The sequence below is a fragment of the Dendrobates tinctorius genome, unplaced genomic scaffold (assembly GCF_039654945.1).
Source record: "Dendrobates tinctorius isolate UK_male_01 unplaced genomic scaffold, ASM3965494v1 ptg000151l, whole genome shotgun sequence".
NCBI lineage: Eukaryota > Metazoa > Chordata > Amphibia > Anura > Dendrobatidae > Dendrobates > Dendrobates tinctorius.
In genome coordinates, this window is record NW_027361818.1 from 2924552 (window position 1) to 2941832 (window position 17281).

General features: G+C 42.8%; 1 protein-coding gene and 1 long non-coding RNA gene across 4 annotated transcripts in view; one reads left to right on the forward strand and one right to left on the reverse strand.

Moving 5' to 3' along the window:
• Positions 1-1797: 1797 nt before the first annotated feature.
• On the forward strand, positions 1798-6003 carry LOC141050189 (uncharacterized). 2 transcript variants are annotated; one of them, XR_012220481.1, is made up of 4 exons: positions 1798-1998; positions 2221-2284; positions 5383-5517; positions 5718-6003. It is a non-coding gene; the product is annotated as an uncharacterized lncRNA (long non-coding RNA). The 2 variants fall into 2 exon arrangements; XR_012220480.1 differs by lacking the exon at positions 2221-2284.
• Positions 2306-17281, reverse strand: part of LOC141050188 (uncharacterized) — a 70185-nt gene continuing 55209 nt past the window's right edge. Inside the window, exons 6-10 of one of the 2 annotated variants that reach the window (XM_073547022.1) lie at positions 10631-10655; positions 9516-9553; positions 5807-5853; positions 4451-4528; positions 2306-2556 (exon numbers count right to left, since the gene is read on the reverse strand). In XM_073547022.1, coding sequence (XP_073403123.1) covers positions 2434-2556; positions 4451-4528; positions 5807-5853; positions 9516-9553; positions 10631-10655 — 311 coding nt within the window. In that variant the 3' untranslated portion in view covers positions 2306-2433. The remainder of the gene's footprint in view (positions 2557-4450; positions 4529-5806; positions 5854-9515; positions 9554-10630; positions 10656-17281) is intronic. The other variant, XM_073547023.1, reaches the window with a different exon arrangement.

The window sequence follows — 17281 nt, forward strand, 5'->3', positions numbered from 1 at the left end:
ACACAGGATAGGATTAGATACACGGCTGAGCAGTCAGAATCACACAGGATAGGATTAGATACACAGCTCAGCAGTCAGTATCACACAGGATAGGATTAGATACACAGCTCAGCAGTCAGTATCACACAGGATGTGATTAGATACACGGCTCAGCAGTCAGTATCACACAGGATAGGATTAGATACACGGCTCAGCAGTTAGTATCACACATCACACAGGATAGGATTAGATACACGGCTCAGCAGTCAGTATCACACAGGATAGGATTAGATACACGGCTCAGCAGTCAGTATCACACATCACACAGGATAGGATTAGATACATGGCTCAGCAGACAGTATCACCCAGAAGAGGATTAGATACACGGCTCAGCAGTTAGTATCACACATCACACAGGATAGGATTAGATACATGGCTCAGCAGACAGTACCACACAGGAGAGGATTAGATACACGGCTCAGCAGTCAGTATCACACAGGATAGGATTAGATACACGGCTCAGCAGTCAGTATCACACATCACACAGGATAGGATTAGATACATGGCTCAGCAGACAGTATCACACAGGAGAGGATTAGATACACGGCTCAGCAGTCAGTATCACACAGGATAGGATTAGATGCACGGCTCAGCAGTCAGTATCACACAGGATAGGATTAGATACACAGCTCAGCAGTCAGTATCACACAGGATGGGATTAGATACACGGCTCAGCAGTTAGTATCACACATCACACAGGATAGGATTAAATACACGGCTCAGCAGTCAGTATCACACAGGATAGGATTAGATACACGGCTCAGCAGTCAGTATCACACAGGATAGGATTAGATACACGGCTCAGCAGTTAGTATCACACATCACACAGGATAGGATTAAATACACGGCTCAGCAGTCAGTATCACACAGGATAGGATTAGATACACGGCTCAGCAGTCAGTATCACACAGGATAGGATTAGATACACGGCTCAGCAGTTAGTATCACACATCACACAGGATAGGATTAAATACACGGCTCAGCAGTCAGTATCACACAGGAGAGGATTAGATACACGGCTCAGCAGTCAGTATCACACAGGATAGGATTAGATACACAGCTCAGCAGTCAGTATCACACAGGATGGGATTAGATACATGGCTCAGCAGTCAGTATCACACAGGATAGGATTAGATACATGGCTCAGCAGACAGTATCACACAGGAGAGGATTAGATACACGGCTCAGCAGTCAGTATCACACAGGATAGGATTAGATACATGGCTCAGCAGTCAGTATCACACAGGATAGGATTAGATACATGGCTCAGCAGTCAGTATCACATAGGATAGGATTAGATACACGGCTCAGCAGTCAGTATCACACAGGATAGGATTAGATACACGGCTCAGCAGTCAGTATCACACAGGATAGGATTAGATGCGCGGCTCAGCAGACAGTATCACACAGGATAGGATTAGATGCGCGGCTCAGCAGTCAGTATCACACAGGATAGGATTAGATGCACGGTTTTTATGTGCAATCTAATCATTATAATTTGTTATAACCTCAGTTGGTTACTATGCCCCGGCAGCGCCGGGCTCTTCAGCTAGTTGTCGTATAATAGAGATGTAGACTGAGATACTTACGGCTGGTTAATGTATATATGAGACACAGTAAGTGGAATACTGATGGCGACTAAATGCTTTTTTTGGTTATTAGATATTTGCTTCTTTGACCATATAGCTCTGCAATGGATATACCAGAGACACATTGTTTGGAGTATATAAGGTTATATAATTAAATAATTTTCTTGTCGTTTGCATTAGTTGTACGAGTTTATCTAATTAATGTCTAAGACATTTGATGCCTATCTTAAAAATTAAGACGGCCCCCTTGATAGTATCTAATGATAGTTCTCTCTTGTACTAGGGAAGATCGGGCCAACTAGGGATCCGAAGGGAGAGTGGAGGATGAGTGGTGGCACCCCTTGAATAAATAGGGTGCCAACCTCTGCGGGTAGGTATTGTCGGTCTGTATGGCTGGATCAGGAACTTGAGGTGATCGGCTCACACTATCTATCTTGTGCCTTACTCTTACCTATATGACTTCTTTCGTGGTATCACCATTTGTATACCCTGAACTGATTGGATAGACTGATCTGCCTGGAGTTTCTTATTGTACCAGTGGTATGCTGCTGCTGTGTCTTTTTACAAATTCTGTTTTTTTTTTATCACATAGTTCCAGAAAGTATTAAGGAACTGAACCTGAAGAAGGATCTTCTAGTGTCCACTTGTCCAAATAAGTAAGAAGTAAATGTGACAGGTTATGCAGCTCAGATCTCATTTACTTCAATGGGAGCAGAGCGATATATACAGTGTATAATGCAGGAGTGAGGTCTGAATAATGATCTGGAAGCATTATATTATCTACTGGGGCAAACTTTTCTGCCTCTTATTTTCCGCCGTCTGGCCTTATGACTGCAGCATAAACAATTTGTTCTTGCTGTGTTTGGTAAGAAGATGGATTTCCTTCTTGCAGCTTGGTCTTGTTTAGCTCAGAATAGAGAATATTCTCCTAGGAGGGAAAATGTAAAATGTAAAATTACCAAAAAAAGTGCATATAATGCTAGAAAGGTGTAAGTAACAGTAATGAAACACTGGGTTTCCTTTTTGTGTCTCGGTTTGGGACTTAAAGTAAATTTGATACCCAATCTCAACATAAAAATCTCCATAAATCATTAGATGGACTTCTTAAACCTGATAAGACTAGTGTACTTACTTATCTATAATAGAATGGATACTCTCCTGATAATAAGGTGAGTATTTTATGAGTCCTCCGCCTGTTTACACGGCAAGATAATCGTGAAACAATCATTTTAAGGCCGGTTTCACATTCGCGCTTTTGAGCGCAGCGACGGCCTGCGCACGGCCGCCGCTAAGCCCCGCCCCCTACCCCGCCTCCACCGGTATCTCCGCCTCCGGGCGCATGACGTTGCATACGTCGTGCGTCCCCTATCTTCATCACAGAGGGCGCAGGCCGTGCGCAGTCTGCGCACAGTCTGCGTTTGGCGGCGCATGCGTCCTTTTGACGGTGCGCCGAGCAGCGCCAAACGCAACCTGTTGCATTTTGGTTGTGCTCGGCGCACCGTCAAAAGGACGCATGCGCTGCCAAACGCAGACTGTGCGCAGACTGCGCACGGCCTGCGCCCTCTGTGATGAAGATAGGGGACGCACGACGCATGCAACGTCATGCGCCCAGAGGCGGAGATACCGGTGGAGGCGGGGCAGGGGCGGGGCTTAGCGGCGGCCGTGCGCAGGCCGTCGCTGCGCTCAAAAGCGCGAATGTGAAACCGGCCTTAGAAACGCTCGGTCACAATTATCTTGTAGTGAAAATGCCCATTAAAGCTACTTTCACACTTGCATTATGAGGCGCAGCGCACAGCTGCCGCTAAGCTCCGCCCCCTGCTGCACCCCATCCGGTCAGCTCCTCCTGTGGCCGCATGACGCTGCATGCGACCTGCGTCCCCTATGTTTAGAGTTGGGTATGCAGGCCGTGCGCTGGTATGCTTCTGGTATGCAACACAGTACATTTGGCGCACGTCGGCATAGCACCAAAAGGGCGCATGCGCCGGCAAAAGCATACTAGCGCACGGCCTGCGCACCCAACGCTAAATATAGGGGACGCAGGTTGCATGCAGCATCATGTGCCCATAGGAGGAGCTGACCGGAGGGGGCGTGGCAGGGGGCAGAGCTTAGCGGCGGCCGTGCGCTGCGCCTCATAACACAAGTGTGAAAGTAGCCTAACATGTATAGAAACAAATTGTTAAGATAGTGTATGCTCACCTATATGAGATGGGTTACTACCAAGAACAACTCTGTTTCCATGGCTTGTGACATGGAAAACTCAGCTGCAACTCTTCTCGTGTGCCGAGTCAGCGGAAGGATGCCACTGTATAATCCAATAAACTAAAAAGCATCGGGGGGTAACAGATGGCTGCTGAAGACTAAGTATCCAGGGTTTCCTTTGAAATAATTCAATTGCACATTCTTAAAAGAAACGGGCTATGTGTTTCGCACTAAGCCAGTGCCTTCCTCAGGATCCAGTGGATTGTATATAGTGGACACCTCCTATTCTCCAGAAGTGCTGTGTCACTCCTTTTTCTTTTTTAACTATTTTTAGTGATGGTAACATTTTTGATATCACAGACCCATCTAAAAATATCAATGTATTGGAGTTTTCACTCATTCAGTACAGAATAAGGTGCAGGTGAGCTTAAACAATTGTCTGGAAGTCATCTTACCCATCAGGTTCTTCACAAGGAAAACTAGTAGCTTCCAAAACATTGGCAGGGAGATAACAATATGCTTAGGACATGTTGTTCCAAACATAAGGCTAATGAGCAATGAAATATATTTATCAAATAGAGGAGTGGACCTCCTGGATGTAAGCGAGATCTTCTGGTACTCGCCTGGTCATCTATTTCTTTCTCCGCCATCATTTCCTTTTCGCTTTTCTCACACTCCGCTGCTTGATCATGTTTTGTGTTCTGAAAATGAATTTTATCTAATTAGAGTTTTGAAAAAAAGCACTTCAGGCAAAATGTGATACAAAAATGTAATAATTTATTGGCCCATGTGTAGAGTGGCAATGTTTTGGCTTTGGCTCAAATACATAGAGCCCTTGGTACAGATTTATAGTCAAGTTTCTGGCATAATAACCTTCACCTAAAGCCTAGGACTCCTTCATTTATGTCTGTCCCATCTAGTGAAGAGCAGATGGATTCAGATGACTCTGGTCCGAGTATTTTTTACCTTCCGGCATCCCTAGTGCAGCATTTGATAAGCCAGGGTTAGCGCGACGAGCTCCACGTCACGCAGAAGATGTTGCGTCATCCCTAACAATTCAAATGGTGCACTGGAGATGCTAGAAGGTAAGAACTGCATGAACCTTCCATCTAGAAGCCACGTAACACTGATTTGGACTTTGGACCGGAGTCTTGCGAATTAATCCACTCATCTCTAGTCCCAGCCCAAATTTTGTTTCTTTAAACATAGAATAAAATATTATGGAATTTTTGTCCAGTGGCATCAAAGTATTTCCTTGAGCTCAGCTTCGAGGCACCAGACTAGAGCACTCCTTTGCCATTTGCTGTGCTTGACGTAGGCAAAAAAAAGTTAGCTGAGCACCAGAGGTGAGAGGAAAAATTATAAAATAGTTGATTTCAATAAGAATTTAATAACTAATCCTAACTTATTGGATTCGATTTATGCAAATCTAGCAAAATGGTGGTCAGTTGGCTTCCGTTCTTCTGGATTTGAGAGCCAGGAAGGCTTTAAAAAGTTTTGTAAAATATTAAATTTTCTTCTCATTGACCCTCCCTTCAATTCTCTCTCTCTGCAGCAGGTCCCATTTGGTCCTCTACTCCCTTCTCTTCTGTCTTCACTTTGGTCTCAAATCTTACGAAACTGACATTACCCCATATGACTCGATAAGGAGATGAAATGGTGGGACAGGGGAGTGGAAGGCCGTGGACAGGTAATCATAATATATTTTTTAAATTCTCTACCAACAGATTTGATTTATACCATAACTATTCATAGCAAATAGTAGCTGTTCTGCTCAAAGTGAGCAAATACATTTTGTGAGATGTGCTCAGCTCAACTCAAGCAATATTACTCTTATATATGAGAGATTATTGAAGATTATTAATAAAGTGCAATTCTGGCAAATTACAGGAGTCGTGTTGTTGATGAAAGAAAACAGACCCTTCCATTTCTAATCCCGGATAAACCCCTAACAGTTTTTATGGACTCCAGATTCTGACCTTTGTTGAGATCTCACAATATGGTCTTTCTTCCAAAGATATTTCCTCTGGAAGTCAAAAGGAGAAAAAAAGTAAAATTTCAGGAAATTGAATGTAAGATGTGTATGACTTATAGTATTAGGGTAATGTCTTGTTTTTGGTTAATCTCTGTGTCTCAAGAAAACATAATAAAATATGCAAGATTTGTCCATAGCCTACTCCTGAAACTGAGGAGACCAAAAGAGTCTTCTTTAGGCCTACATGAGGCCAATATATGTTGGTGTACTGTAGCTTGTGAAAAAATATCAAAGAGTGTAGAAGTCTTTGTTACTCACCAAAATCATAAGAAGGCACATTTTGGAATTAAAACTTTAACATTGCTGAATGCCTGTGGCCACTCAGCATCTTCCTCCGGCAGCAGTCATTCAGCACAGTGACAGCAGGGTGCGGGCAAAGAGGTGAGTGGTGTCAGTTGCTGACATCACTGACACCTCTGTCTGCCGGCGTCCTGGTCATCATTCCCTAGCTGCACTCACTTGTATTTGCATCCATTAGACTTGAATACACATGCTGTGAGCGCTGCCTGGGACAGGAGCAGAGGATCTGTAATCAACTACCTGCTCTGGAAACTCCATCAGAACACAGGCCATTTGCAGCCTGTGCACTGAAGGAGACAGCACAAGCAGGGGATGTCGGAGAGTGTGATCATCCAGCACCCACTACTGTAGAAGAAGAGACAGAGGCTGTGCTGGATGGGGAGTCTACAGCTCTGGCAAAAATTGAGAGACCACTTTCAAATGTTCAGTTTGTCTGATTTTTCTCTTTATATTTTTGTGTAAAATGTAAATTGTTCTTTTATTCTATAAACTACTGACAACATGTCTCCGAATTTCCAAGCAATACATTTTGTATTTTCTTCTGACAAAGAAAAATGGTCAAATTAAAAAACCCCCCAGTGCATTCAGACCTCAAATAATGCAAAGAAAACAAGTTCATAATAATTTAGAAACAACAATACTAATGTTTTACCTCAGGAAGAGTTCAGAAACCAATATTTTGTGGAATAAACATGATTTTTAAAAACAGCTTTCATGCGTCTTGGCTGCTTTACACCAGTCTTTCACACGGCTTCTGGCGAAAAATGTAAGCAGTTCTTCTTTGTTTGATGGCTGGTGACTCTCCATCTTCCTCTTGATTACATTCCAGAGGTTTTCTATGGGGTTCAGGTCTGGAGATTGGGCTGCTCATGACAAGGTTTTGATGTGGTGGTCTCTTAATTTTTGCCAGAGCTGTATATTAGATGAGCATAAGCTTTTTTCTTTTTAACTTTGCCAATAAATGGGCGCTATCACATGAAGGGCTGACTCTGAGGATATCGTAAGAAGCCAGCTATATGGACATTATGACTTGCTGGGTGTGGGGACATTATTGACCTTTTAAAGGAGTTTTGCAATATGACTTAGGATAAAAGCCAAATCAGACTTTCAATTTGCAGACACGGTGTTTCGGGGTATTGCCCCCTCGTCAGTGTGATGTATGAGAACTGATTTGGCTGGGTGAGAGGCTCTGGACTGGGGTCAAAAGGATAAGGTTTCTCCTTGTGGAGAGTGACATACCGGCTCTTGTATGCCAAGATAAGGAGGTTTATCTCACATGACAAACTCAGGGCTTCATCTTACAATTTATATTTTTAAACTGCCACAACATCCCAAAAAAACAAAGTTACTGCAGTCTCTCCCATCCTGATGTATTGCTATGATATAGGGGTAAAATCAGGGGCTCAGGGTCGGACAAAACATTGGTGCAATCGTTTCCACCTCCAAAGCAACAATAAAGCAATGCATTATGATGAACTATTGGACTGCAAAGCACCCACATATTGTTATTGCACTGAGGCCATTTCCTGTGTCTGGATAAAATTACATTATCCTGGATTTTTTTTTGTTTTTTAACTTTTTCATGCTTCAGTAGTCACCATGGGAGAGTAGAAGCTGCACTATTTTGATCGCCTCTGCTACATACAGGCGATGATCAGATCGCCTGTGTGTAGCAGAAATGCTCACTTGCTATGAGCGCCGACTACTGGGCGACGCTCATAGCAATCACCCCTGGTTGTCATGCCGATCGATCGGTGACCCGCGATCATGTGATAGGGTCACCGATGGGCGGAATATTAGATGCGTTTCTGGCAAGCGCGAGTTAAATGCTGCTGTCAGATATTGACAACAACATTTAAATGGTTAACATCCGCTGGTGGATCGCGATTCCACCCATGGCTGTTGAGGTCACATGACAGCTGTATAAATTAGGTGACATGTGCCCGGAAAGGTGCAAGCTCAGCATCGGAGCCAGTCTGATGTGGGAGTCAGAAAGGGGTTAACGTGCAATCCAACAATAAAGTTTCACAAACGTTTCGCTCTACATTAGATCTTCCTCCTGAAAAGATATCAGGTCGTATTTTATCTCCTGGGTCAGCTAGGAAGAAATGAACGCGGTGTCCACCGCTGGATCAGACAGCATTAGGGATGGGCGAATCTACTCGTTAGGACTCGTTACTCTGCGAGTAGTAGGGGACTCGCAGGAGTCGGTCTGTGAGTTTCCAAGCGATTACTCGCACAGTAACGAGTCCAATGCAAATAAGGCTAAGTGCACACGTACCGGAACTCTCGCGGAAATTCCCGCGAGAATTCCGGAATTCCATTCCGCGGGAAAATCACATTTTAAATTCCCGCGATTTTCCCGCGGAAAACTAGCGATTTGCAAGCGTATTTAGCTTGCAAAATGCTAGCGTTTTCCAAGCGATCTGTAGCATCGCTTGGAGAACTGATTGACAGGTTGGTCACACTCGTCAAACATAGTGTTTGACAAGTGTGACCAACTTTTTACTATTGAGGCCGCCTATGCGGCATCAGTAGTAAAAGATAGAATGTAAAAAAAATAAAAAATATTGTTATTCTTACCCTCCGACGTCCCGCGCAGCCTTCCCGCCTCTCCACGCATCCGTTCCCAGTAATCCTTTGCGAAAATGCCCGCGATGACGTCCGTTCTCGCGGGATCGCGATGTCTCGCGGTAATTCGCGATGACGTCGCGCGAATGACCGCGAGACTTCGCGATCCCGCGAGAACGGATGCCATCGCGGGCATTTTCGCAAAGGACTACTGGGAACGGATGCGTGGAGAGGCGGGAAGGCTGCGCGGGACGTCGGAGGGTGAGAATAACAATATTTTTTATTTTTAAATTCTATTTTTTACAGGGATATGGTACCCAAAGCCCGGAGGACAGTCTCCTCTCCTCCGGACCGTGGGTACCATCCGCAATTGTTCTGCTTACTTTCCGCATGGTGTGCACAGCCACATGCGGGAAGTAAGCGGAACAAAAAAAATGGCAGCACAGGAATCGCTGCAATACTCGCATCCCCATTCATTAACATTGGACTCGCTAGACTCGCAACGAGTAGCGAGTTTCCGAGGCGGACTCGTTAGAGTCTAGCGATTCCGAGTATTTCAGGATTCGCCCATCCCTAGACAGCATCTGTTTGAAGACCAAAATGTTTACAAACCTCATATTAAATATTTTATTTAATTTCATCTACTCTGAGAGACAAGTTTTCTTACGTATCACTCAAGGGGATTGGGTCCCACTTGTGCACCATTATAGAGGAGCGCCGTAGTTATCTCTCTATTGAGTGTGACAGATTGAGCGGCCACTACAGAACTATCATATAGTTACCATTTTCTGGATTTTCAGAGGTCTTCTTGCTATCACGACTATAGGGGATAAAAAGTGGATATTAAGAAAAAATCAAATGTCTACAGCCGCTCTTACATGTTCTCTGCATGAATAAATATCAATTTACATAAACATGCCAGATACTGATATTGTATTATTATTTTATTATTATTTATAATTATATATTTTCAATATTATTAGTATTTTACCCATTAATGTTATTATAGCTATGAATAATGTTATTTATTTTCACATATGATTTGTTACTATAATTACTATTATTATTACTATATTGTATTTCATTAGATTGCACATGAATCATTTGTATCCAAGGCGCCCAGTACTTTGCAATGCAGATAGTCGCTAGTACACGAGTCCGTCTGACCTTGCCATTTTAAGCAAAGTTTAGAAACAAATTCACAGGAACAAAGTCTTTTATATGTTTCTGTATAAATTAGGCAAATATAAAACTATATCCAGGTTTAAAGAGAACCTGCCACTTCCAGAAATGGTACTTACCTGCAGATATACCGGTAATGTACAGATAAGTAGCGACTAAGTATTGCTTGGATGACTTACCGATGCAGCGGCTACAGAGAGAAAATGAAGTTCTATTCTCCATGCAGCTGCTCGCTTCCAGTCATTGGGGCAGTGCAGGGAACGGATACAGTCTCCACCCTCTACAGTGTGACTGGCAGCCGTAATCACACCCCAGCACTCTGACTGACGCCCAGCTCTCCAGCATGTGTGCGCAGGGGAGCGATCACAGCCACTACTCACGGTCTAGTGAGTGGTGACTGTTAATGCTCCCTGCTCTGCCCCAATAACTGTAAGGAGGTGGCTGATGGGAAAAAAATAACTTCATTTTCTCCCTGTAGACGCTGCTCCAAGAAGCCTGTCAGACATGATTTACACAGCATTCTTATTATTTACTAATGTATTTTCCATTTTCTATGGGAATAATAAAGTGAAATGTTTTGAACTAAGCTATAAGGAAAAATATATTTTTTGTGTGTTTTTTTGCTATCTGAATAATGTATGTATAACGTTAATACTATACAAAAAGGGGCGCAACTGTAAATATTTATTTCAAAGGAAAGAATAGTGCTACTTACATATTTTTCTTTGTACAAATGACACCTGAAAAATATAAACGGAAGTAATTGTTAGGCCGGAGTCACACTACAGCGAGATACGGCCGAGTCTTGCACGTTAAAACCAAGCTCTGGCACCAGGACTCTGGAGTGGTGCTTGCAGCTCCATGTATTGCTGTGCGGCTGCACGCTCCGCTCCAGAGTGCCGGCGCCAGAACTTGCTTTTAGCCTGCGAGACTCGGCCGTATCTCGCTTTGTGTGATCCTGGCCTTAAGGGGTTGTCCCAAAATGAATCATTGCTGTCCAACGTCCAGCGAGCGCGTTGCGGATTTGCTTGCCGAAATTTTTTCACGGTTTCTGCATCTCCTGGCAGAAAATGCAGGTTAAATTCCGCCCATTTTTTTTTATAGGTTTTTGATGCATTTTTTCATGCTGATTTTCATGTGCTTTTGTATGTGTTTTGTTAAATCTATAGAGCTAAGTAAAGATATATTATTTAAAAAAACAAAGAATTGTGATGTCATTTCCTTGTTCAACCTCTTCTTTTCCATTCTCCAATTCTCCATTGAAGACCATAATATCATTACATATCATATTCAAATATAATGTTTACACACACAAAACAAATATTAGTGAATATATATATATATATATATATATATATATACACAGCTCTGGCAAAAATTAAGAAACCTCTGCAAAACTTTTTAGTTTGTCTGATTTTTCTCTTTATAGGTATTTTTTTTGAGTAAAATGTAAATTGCTCTTTTATTCTATAAACTACTGACAACATGTCTCCGAATTTCCAAGCACTAAATTTTGTATTTATTTTCAGAAAATGAGAAAGCGTCAAAATAACAAAAAAATTCAGACCTCAAATAATGCTAAGAAAACAAGTTCATAATCTTTTAGAATCAACAATACTAATGTTTTAACTCAGGAAGAGTTCAGAAATCAATATTTTGTGGAATAACCATGATTGTTAATCCCAGCTTTCATGCGTCTTGGCTTCTTTCCACCAGTCTTTCACATGGCTTTTGGGTGACCTTATGCCACTCCTGGTACAAAAATGTAAGCAGTTCTTCTTTGTTTGATGGCTTGTGACTATCCATCTTCCTCTTGATTACATTCCAGAGGTTTTCAATGGGGTTCAGGTCTGGAGATTGGGCTGCCCATGACAGGGATTTGATGTGGTGCTCCTTCATCCACACATTGATTGACCTAGCTGTGTGGCATGGCACATTGTCCTGCTGGAAAAACCAGTCCTCAGAGTTGGGGATCATTGCCTGTGCAGAAGGAATCAACTGTTTTTCTAGGATAACCTTGTATGCGGCTTGATTCATACGTTCCTCTCAAAGATTAACCTGCCCAATTCCAGCCTTGCTGAAGCATCCCCAGATCATCACCGATCCTCCACCAAATTTCACAGTGGGTGCAAGACACTTTGGCTTGTACGCCTCTCCAGGTCTCCATCTAACCATTAGACCACCAGGTGTTGGGCAAAGCTGAAAATTAGACTCATCATAGAAGATTACCTTACTCCAGTCATCTATGGTCCAATTCTTATGGTCTCTGGCAAACTTCAGCCTGGCTCTCCTTTGCTTCTCATTGATGAAAGGCTTTTTTCTACCTTTACATGACATGAGCCCTGCCTCTAGGAGCCTGTTACAAACTATTCTTGCCGTGCACTTCACCCCAGTTGCCATTTGCCATTCCTTTTGTAGGTCACTTGATGTCATCCTGTGGTTGCTGAGTGACATTTGAATAAGATGACGGTCATCCCGGTCAGTGGAGAGTCGTTTTTGCCCTCTGCCGGTCTGTAGCTTTGTTGTCTTAGAAATTTTAAGGATGGAGGCAACATGACGCTTACTGTATTCCTCTGCTAGTAAAGCCAGAATTGATCCCTTTTCCTCACTCAAGACTTTCCTTTTCCTCTTTGGCAGGGTTACAAGTTATTTTTTCATTCCTATTACTTTTGGGATATTACTAGCACTTGTTTTGCCATCCAGCTTGTCCTATTGCGAGAGGATTGTGAACACCACAGCAGGGTGTTTTATACTTTCCTTCATTAAATAAGATTTGGTTCAGGTGATCACCTAATTAGAAGCACATTAAGCAGAATGAGGTGTACTCTCGTTGGAATTCAACTAACACTGGAATGGAATGACTGTCAGACAGGTAGAGAAGCTGATTTTTATAAAACTGTGCAGTAGTCTCTTAATTTTTGCCGGAGCTGTATATATATGCAATACCAAACCCTAGGTTTAGTAATGAACTGGTGTCAGCCAGATACCCTAATCAATAAAACAGTACATAAAGAGTTAAATAAAGACTGCATATCACTGTGCTGCCTTGAGAGTTCCCCAAAGTTCATCAACTGATCAGTTCCGATGCTCTCACTTACGACACGGCTGCATGAGAGAGTTCTCACACAGCAGTAGTGCCATAAGTGAGAGCACCAGAGTTGATGAACTCCAGTGAACTCTCATGGCAGCGCAGTGATACACTGCAGGAGCGATTATCTCCTGTCAGTGTATCACCAGAGGATGGGTAGAGGGGTCACATCTCCCAATGTGACTGTTCTACACGTGAGATCGCCATGGGACACTCTGTATTAAATGGACTAGGTCGGACAGGATAGCATTATATGTTGGTTTATCATTGCGCTGCCGTGAGAGTTCACCGGAGTTCATCAGCTTCGGTGCTCTCACGGCACTACCGCTGTGAGAACTTTCTCACGCAGTGGTGCCGTAAGTGAGAGCACCGGAGCTGATCAGCTGATGAACTCTGGTGAACTCTCACAGCGGCTCTGTAATACACTGCGTGAGCTATTACCTCCTGTCAGTGTATCGCAGGCGGCTGTGTGACTTTTGACATGGGACACTCAATATTAAATGGATTACCGTGGACATGGTGTAATAATAATAATAATTTTATTTCTATAACGCTGACATATTCCGCAGCACTTTACATTTTAGAGCGGACTTGTACAGACAATAGACATTACAGCATAACAATAAACACATAGATCAAAACAGATACCAAGAGGAATTGAGGGCCCTGCTCGCAAGTGTTTATGTTGCTTTATTATTTTTGATTGTTTGCAGGAGACACAGGCATCGGGGATTAAGTGTTCAGTGAGTATGTATACTGTATGTTATTATGTCAATGTTTTGATTTTTTTTTTACAATTGAACTCAGGCGCTGGATGATGAGACTATTCTCCCATCATCCGCTCATGATCTCTCTGTTATATGTGATAGCAGACATAGCCGGATGGGAGTTGTGGTCCCATCAGACGACACAATCTCTATGAGCTGTTCGTCGCATGGGTACACACCCGCACACACCCGCAGACAGATGCAGACAGACACAGACAAACACACACATATTCTCTGCCCACACACTGTTCATCCTTCTGACATCATTTCCTTTGACAATTCTGCAGCATTTTTGGCAGCAAATCAGCAAACCTTTTTACACCTGCATTTTTGCTGCAGATTTGACTGACTCTATGGAAGTCAATGGGTGAAAAATGCTGCAGATCCACAAAAAGAATTGACATGCTGCGGAAAATAAAATGCTGTAAATAAGTATGGAAATTTCCGCAGCATGTGCACCACACTTCAGGAATGTCATTGATTGCCATTGCCTTAGTAATCCATTGCGGATTTGTTTCATTTCCTCTTGGAGAAAACTCTGCGGAAACGCAACAAATCCGCAACATGTGCACATAGCCTAATAATGTTTAGAAGAAGACCCCATCATTCCCAAATCAATTTATTAGGTGCTTTCCTTACTTTTTACTTGCATCCCTCTATATAGGTGTATAGTGCTGAATGGACCTTCCAGTTGGCCATAGCACATGACCACATTTCGGGTGTAAAATATAAAAGATCACAGAGGGAAGAGCTCTGCCGGTCAGAATCCGTGTCTCCACAACGTGACGCCAGGGCAATGGCACATAGGGAGATTACTGTGCATATCTGAAGACAAAGTGGCCACCAGGCATTTGTGTGATTTAGCAAGATGAGAGGAAACCAAGGGGCACTACAGAGAATATTACTGCCCCTCTATAACTGTGATATCGGCTGGCTGGGCTGGACTGCTCACCACTATGTGCACGCCAGAACGACTAGGCAAGCTAATTAGCATATGCAGCAACTCAAGATTAAAATGCCTGTTTTACTTTTATGCTGGATACTCTCCCTTAACATTGGTTGGTAGAAATCAGTTTTTAATGACTAATGCAGAGTTGCAATTAGTTAATAGGGGCAAATCCAGCTATCAGTTTCCCTTTTAAGCTTGTGGGTGTAACATAAAATGTGGAAAAGTTCATGGAAGATGAAAACTTCTTCAAGGTACTGTGTATTCCAGCTTTGTTAAATCACGTTAATATTCATATAAAAGAAGCCAAGGCTGAGCCTTCAGATATTCTTAGAATGTTTTCTAAGATAATGATGTCTACATAAGATGTACCAAGTGTGAGATATGGGAAAATGTTATCATTTTGATTTCTGATGGAAATCCCCATAAAGATAAGTTTGGACCAAAAATACTTGTTTCAGACCACTCAGCCCCCTCCCTTGGCATTCCCCAAGGCCATAAAAAGCCATGCAATGTTTATATGTAATTAAAACCAAGAACAAACCCTTTGAAGATTGGGTCCCCACCAATTAGCACAAGGGTGCAAACTCATCTACAGCTGCAGCCAGCTGACTCTCTTTGTGTGTGACTGAAAAACATGGAGACAGCGCGTACAAGTCACAGCAGGGTCTGAGGTATTAAATCTGGAAAATTACCTATAATAGCAGAATGCAATATCTCTGAGACTAGCTGAGCATATAATCTGAATCAGCATTCCTTTTCCCATGCACCTATATTAATCAGCCACCTCCAGAACCCTGCATTATGGAGTTATAGAACATAGCTATCAGGAATTACATACGGTAGGTATATTTGGTCTCTATGCGCAGATAAAATCCAGCAGAATCCAGTGGCATCGCTGCCATTTCATTCAGAGCATTGGGCGGAAAGTTATGAATGTCCACGGTTCTAGGCAGAAAATCATACTCTCCGACATGGGAGGAGGGAGGCAGCCCAGCCGAGGGGTGGCAGCAGAGTGTGGGAGGGAACAGCCTGGGAGATATAAGGCAGACCTTAATTTTGGACTTAGTTTTTCTAATGGCCAGAGGAAACGCTAGCTGACGCAGCCAGGAAAGCCTGTAATTAGGATTTGGACCTGTGATACATCAGCGCCTCTCTGTGGTCACATGCTGCATAACACGGTAATTGCAACCTATCTATACTCTATCCTTGTACCAAACTTGTGATTGTATACCTGTATATTGTTCTTGCAAATATACAGTTAAGTCTGTATATATTTGGACAGAGAAAACATTTTTCTAATTTTGGTTCTAGACATTACCACAATGAATTTTAAACAAAACAATTCACATGCAGTTGAAGTTCAGACTTTCAGCTTTCATTTGAGGGTATCCACATTAAAATTGGATGAAGGGTGTAGGAGTTTCAGCTCCTTAACGTGTGCCACCGTTTTTTTAAAGGGACCAAAAGTAATTGGACAGATTAAATAATTGTAAATAAAATGTTCATTTCTAGCACTTGGTTGAAAACCCTTTGTTGTCAATGACTGCCTGAAGTCTTGAACTCATGGACATCACCAGACGCTGTGTTTCCTCCTTTTTGATGCTCTGCCAGGCCTTCACTGCGGTGGTTTTCAGTTGCTGTTTGCTTGTGGGCCTTTCTGTCTGAAATTTAGTCTTTAACAAGTGAAATGCATGCTCAATTGGGTTGAGATCAGGTGACTGACTTGGACATTCAAAAATATTCCACTTCTTTGATTTAATAAACTCCTGGGTTGCTTTGGCTTTATGTTTTGGGTCATTGTCCATCTGTAGTAGTATGAAACGACGACCAATCAGTTTGGCTGCATTTGGCTGGATCTGAGCATACAGTATGGCTCTGAATACCTAATAATTCATTCAGCTGCTTCTGTTCTGTGTCACATCATCAATAAACACTAGTGACCCAGTGCCACTGGCAGCCATGCATGCCCAAGCCATCACACTGCCTCCGCCGTGTTTTACAGATGATGTGGTATGCTTTGAATCATGAGCTGTACCATGCCTTCGCCATACTTTTCTCTTTCCATCATTCTGGTAGAGGTTGATCTTGGTTTCATCTGTCCAAAGAATGTTCTTCCAGAAATGTGCTGGCTTTTTAGATGTTTTTTTAGCAAAGTCCAGTCTAGCCTTTTGATTCTTGATGCTTATGAGTGGCTTGCACAGTGCAGTGAACCCTCTATATTTACTTTCATGCAGTCTTCTCTTTATGGTAGATTTGGATATTGATACGCCTACCTCCTGGAGAGTGTTGGTCACTTGGTTGGCTGTTGTGAAGTGGTTTCTCTTCACCATGGAGATTATTCTGCGATCATCCACCACTGTTGTCTTCCGTGGGCGCCCAGGTCTTTTGGCATTGATGAGTTCACCAGTGCTTTCATTCTTTCTCAGGATGTACCAAACTGTAGATTTTGCCACTCCTATTGTTGTAGCAATTTCTCGGATGGGTTTTTTCTGTTTTTGCAGCTTAAGAATGGCTTGTTTCACCTGCATGGAGAGCTCCTTTGACCGCATGTTTCCTTCACAG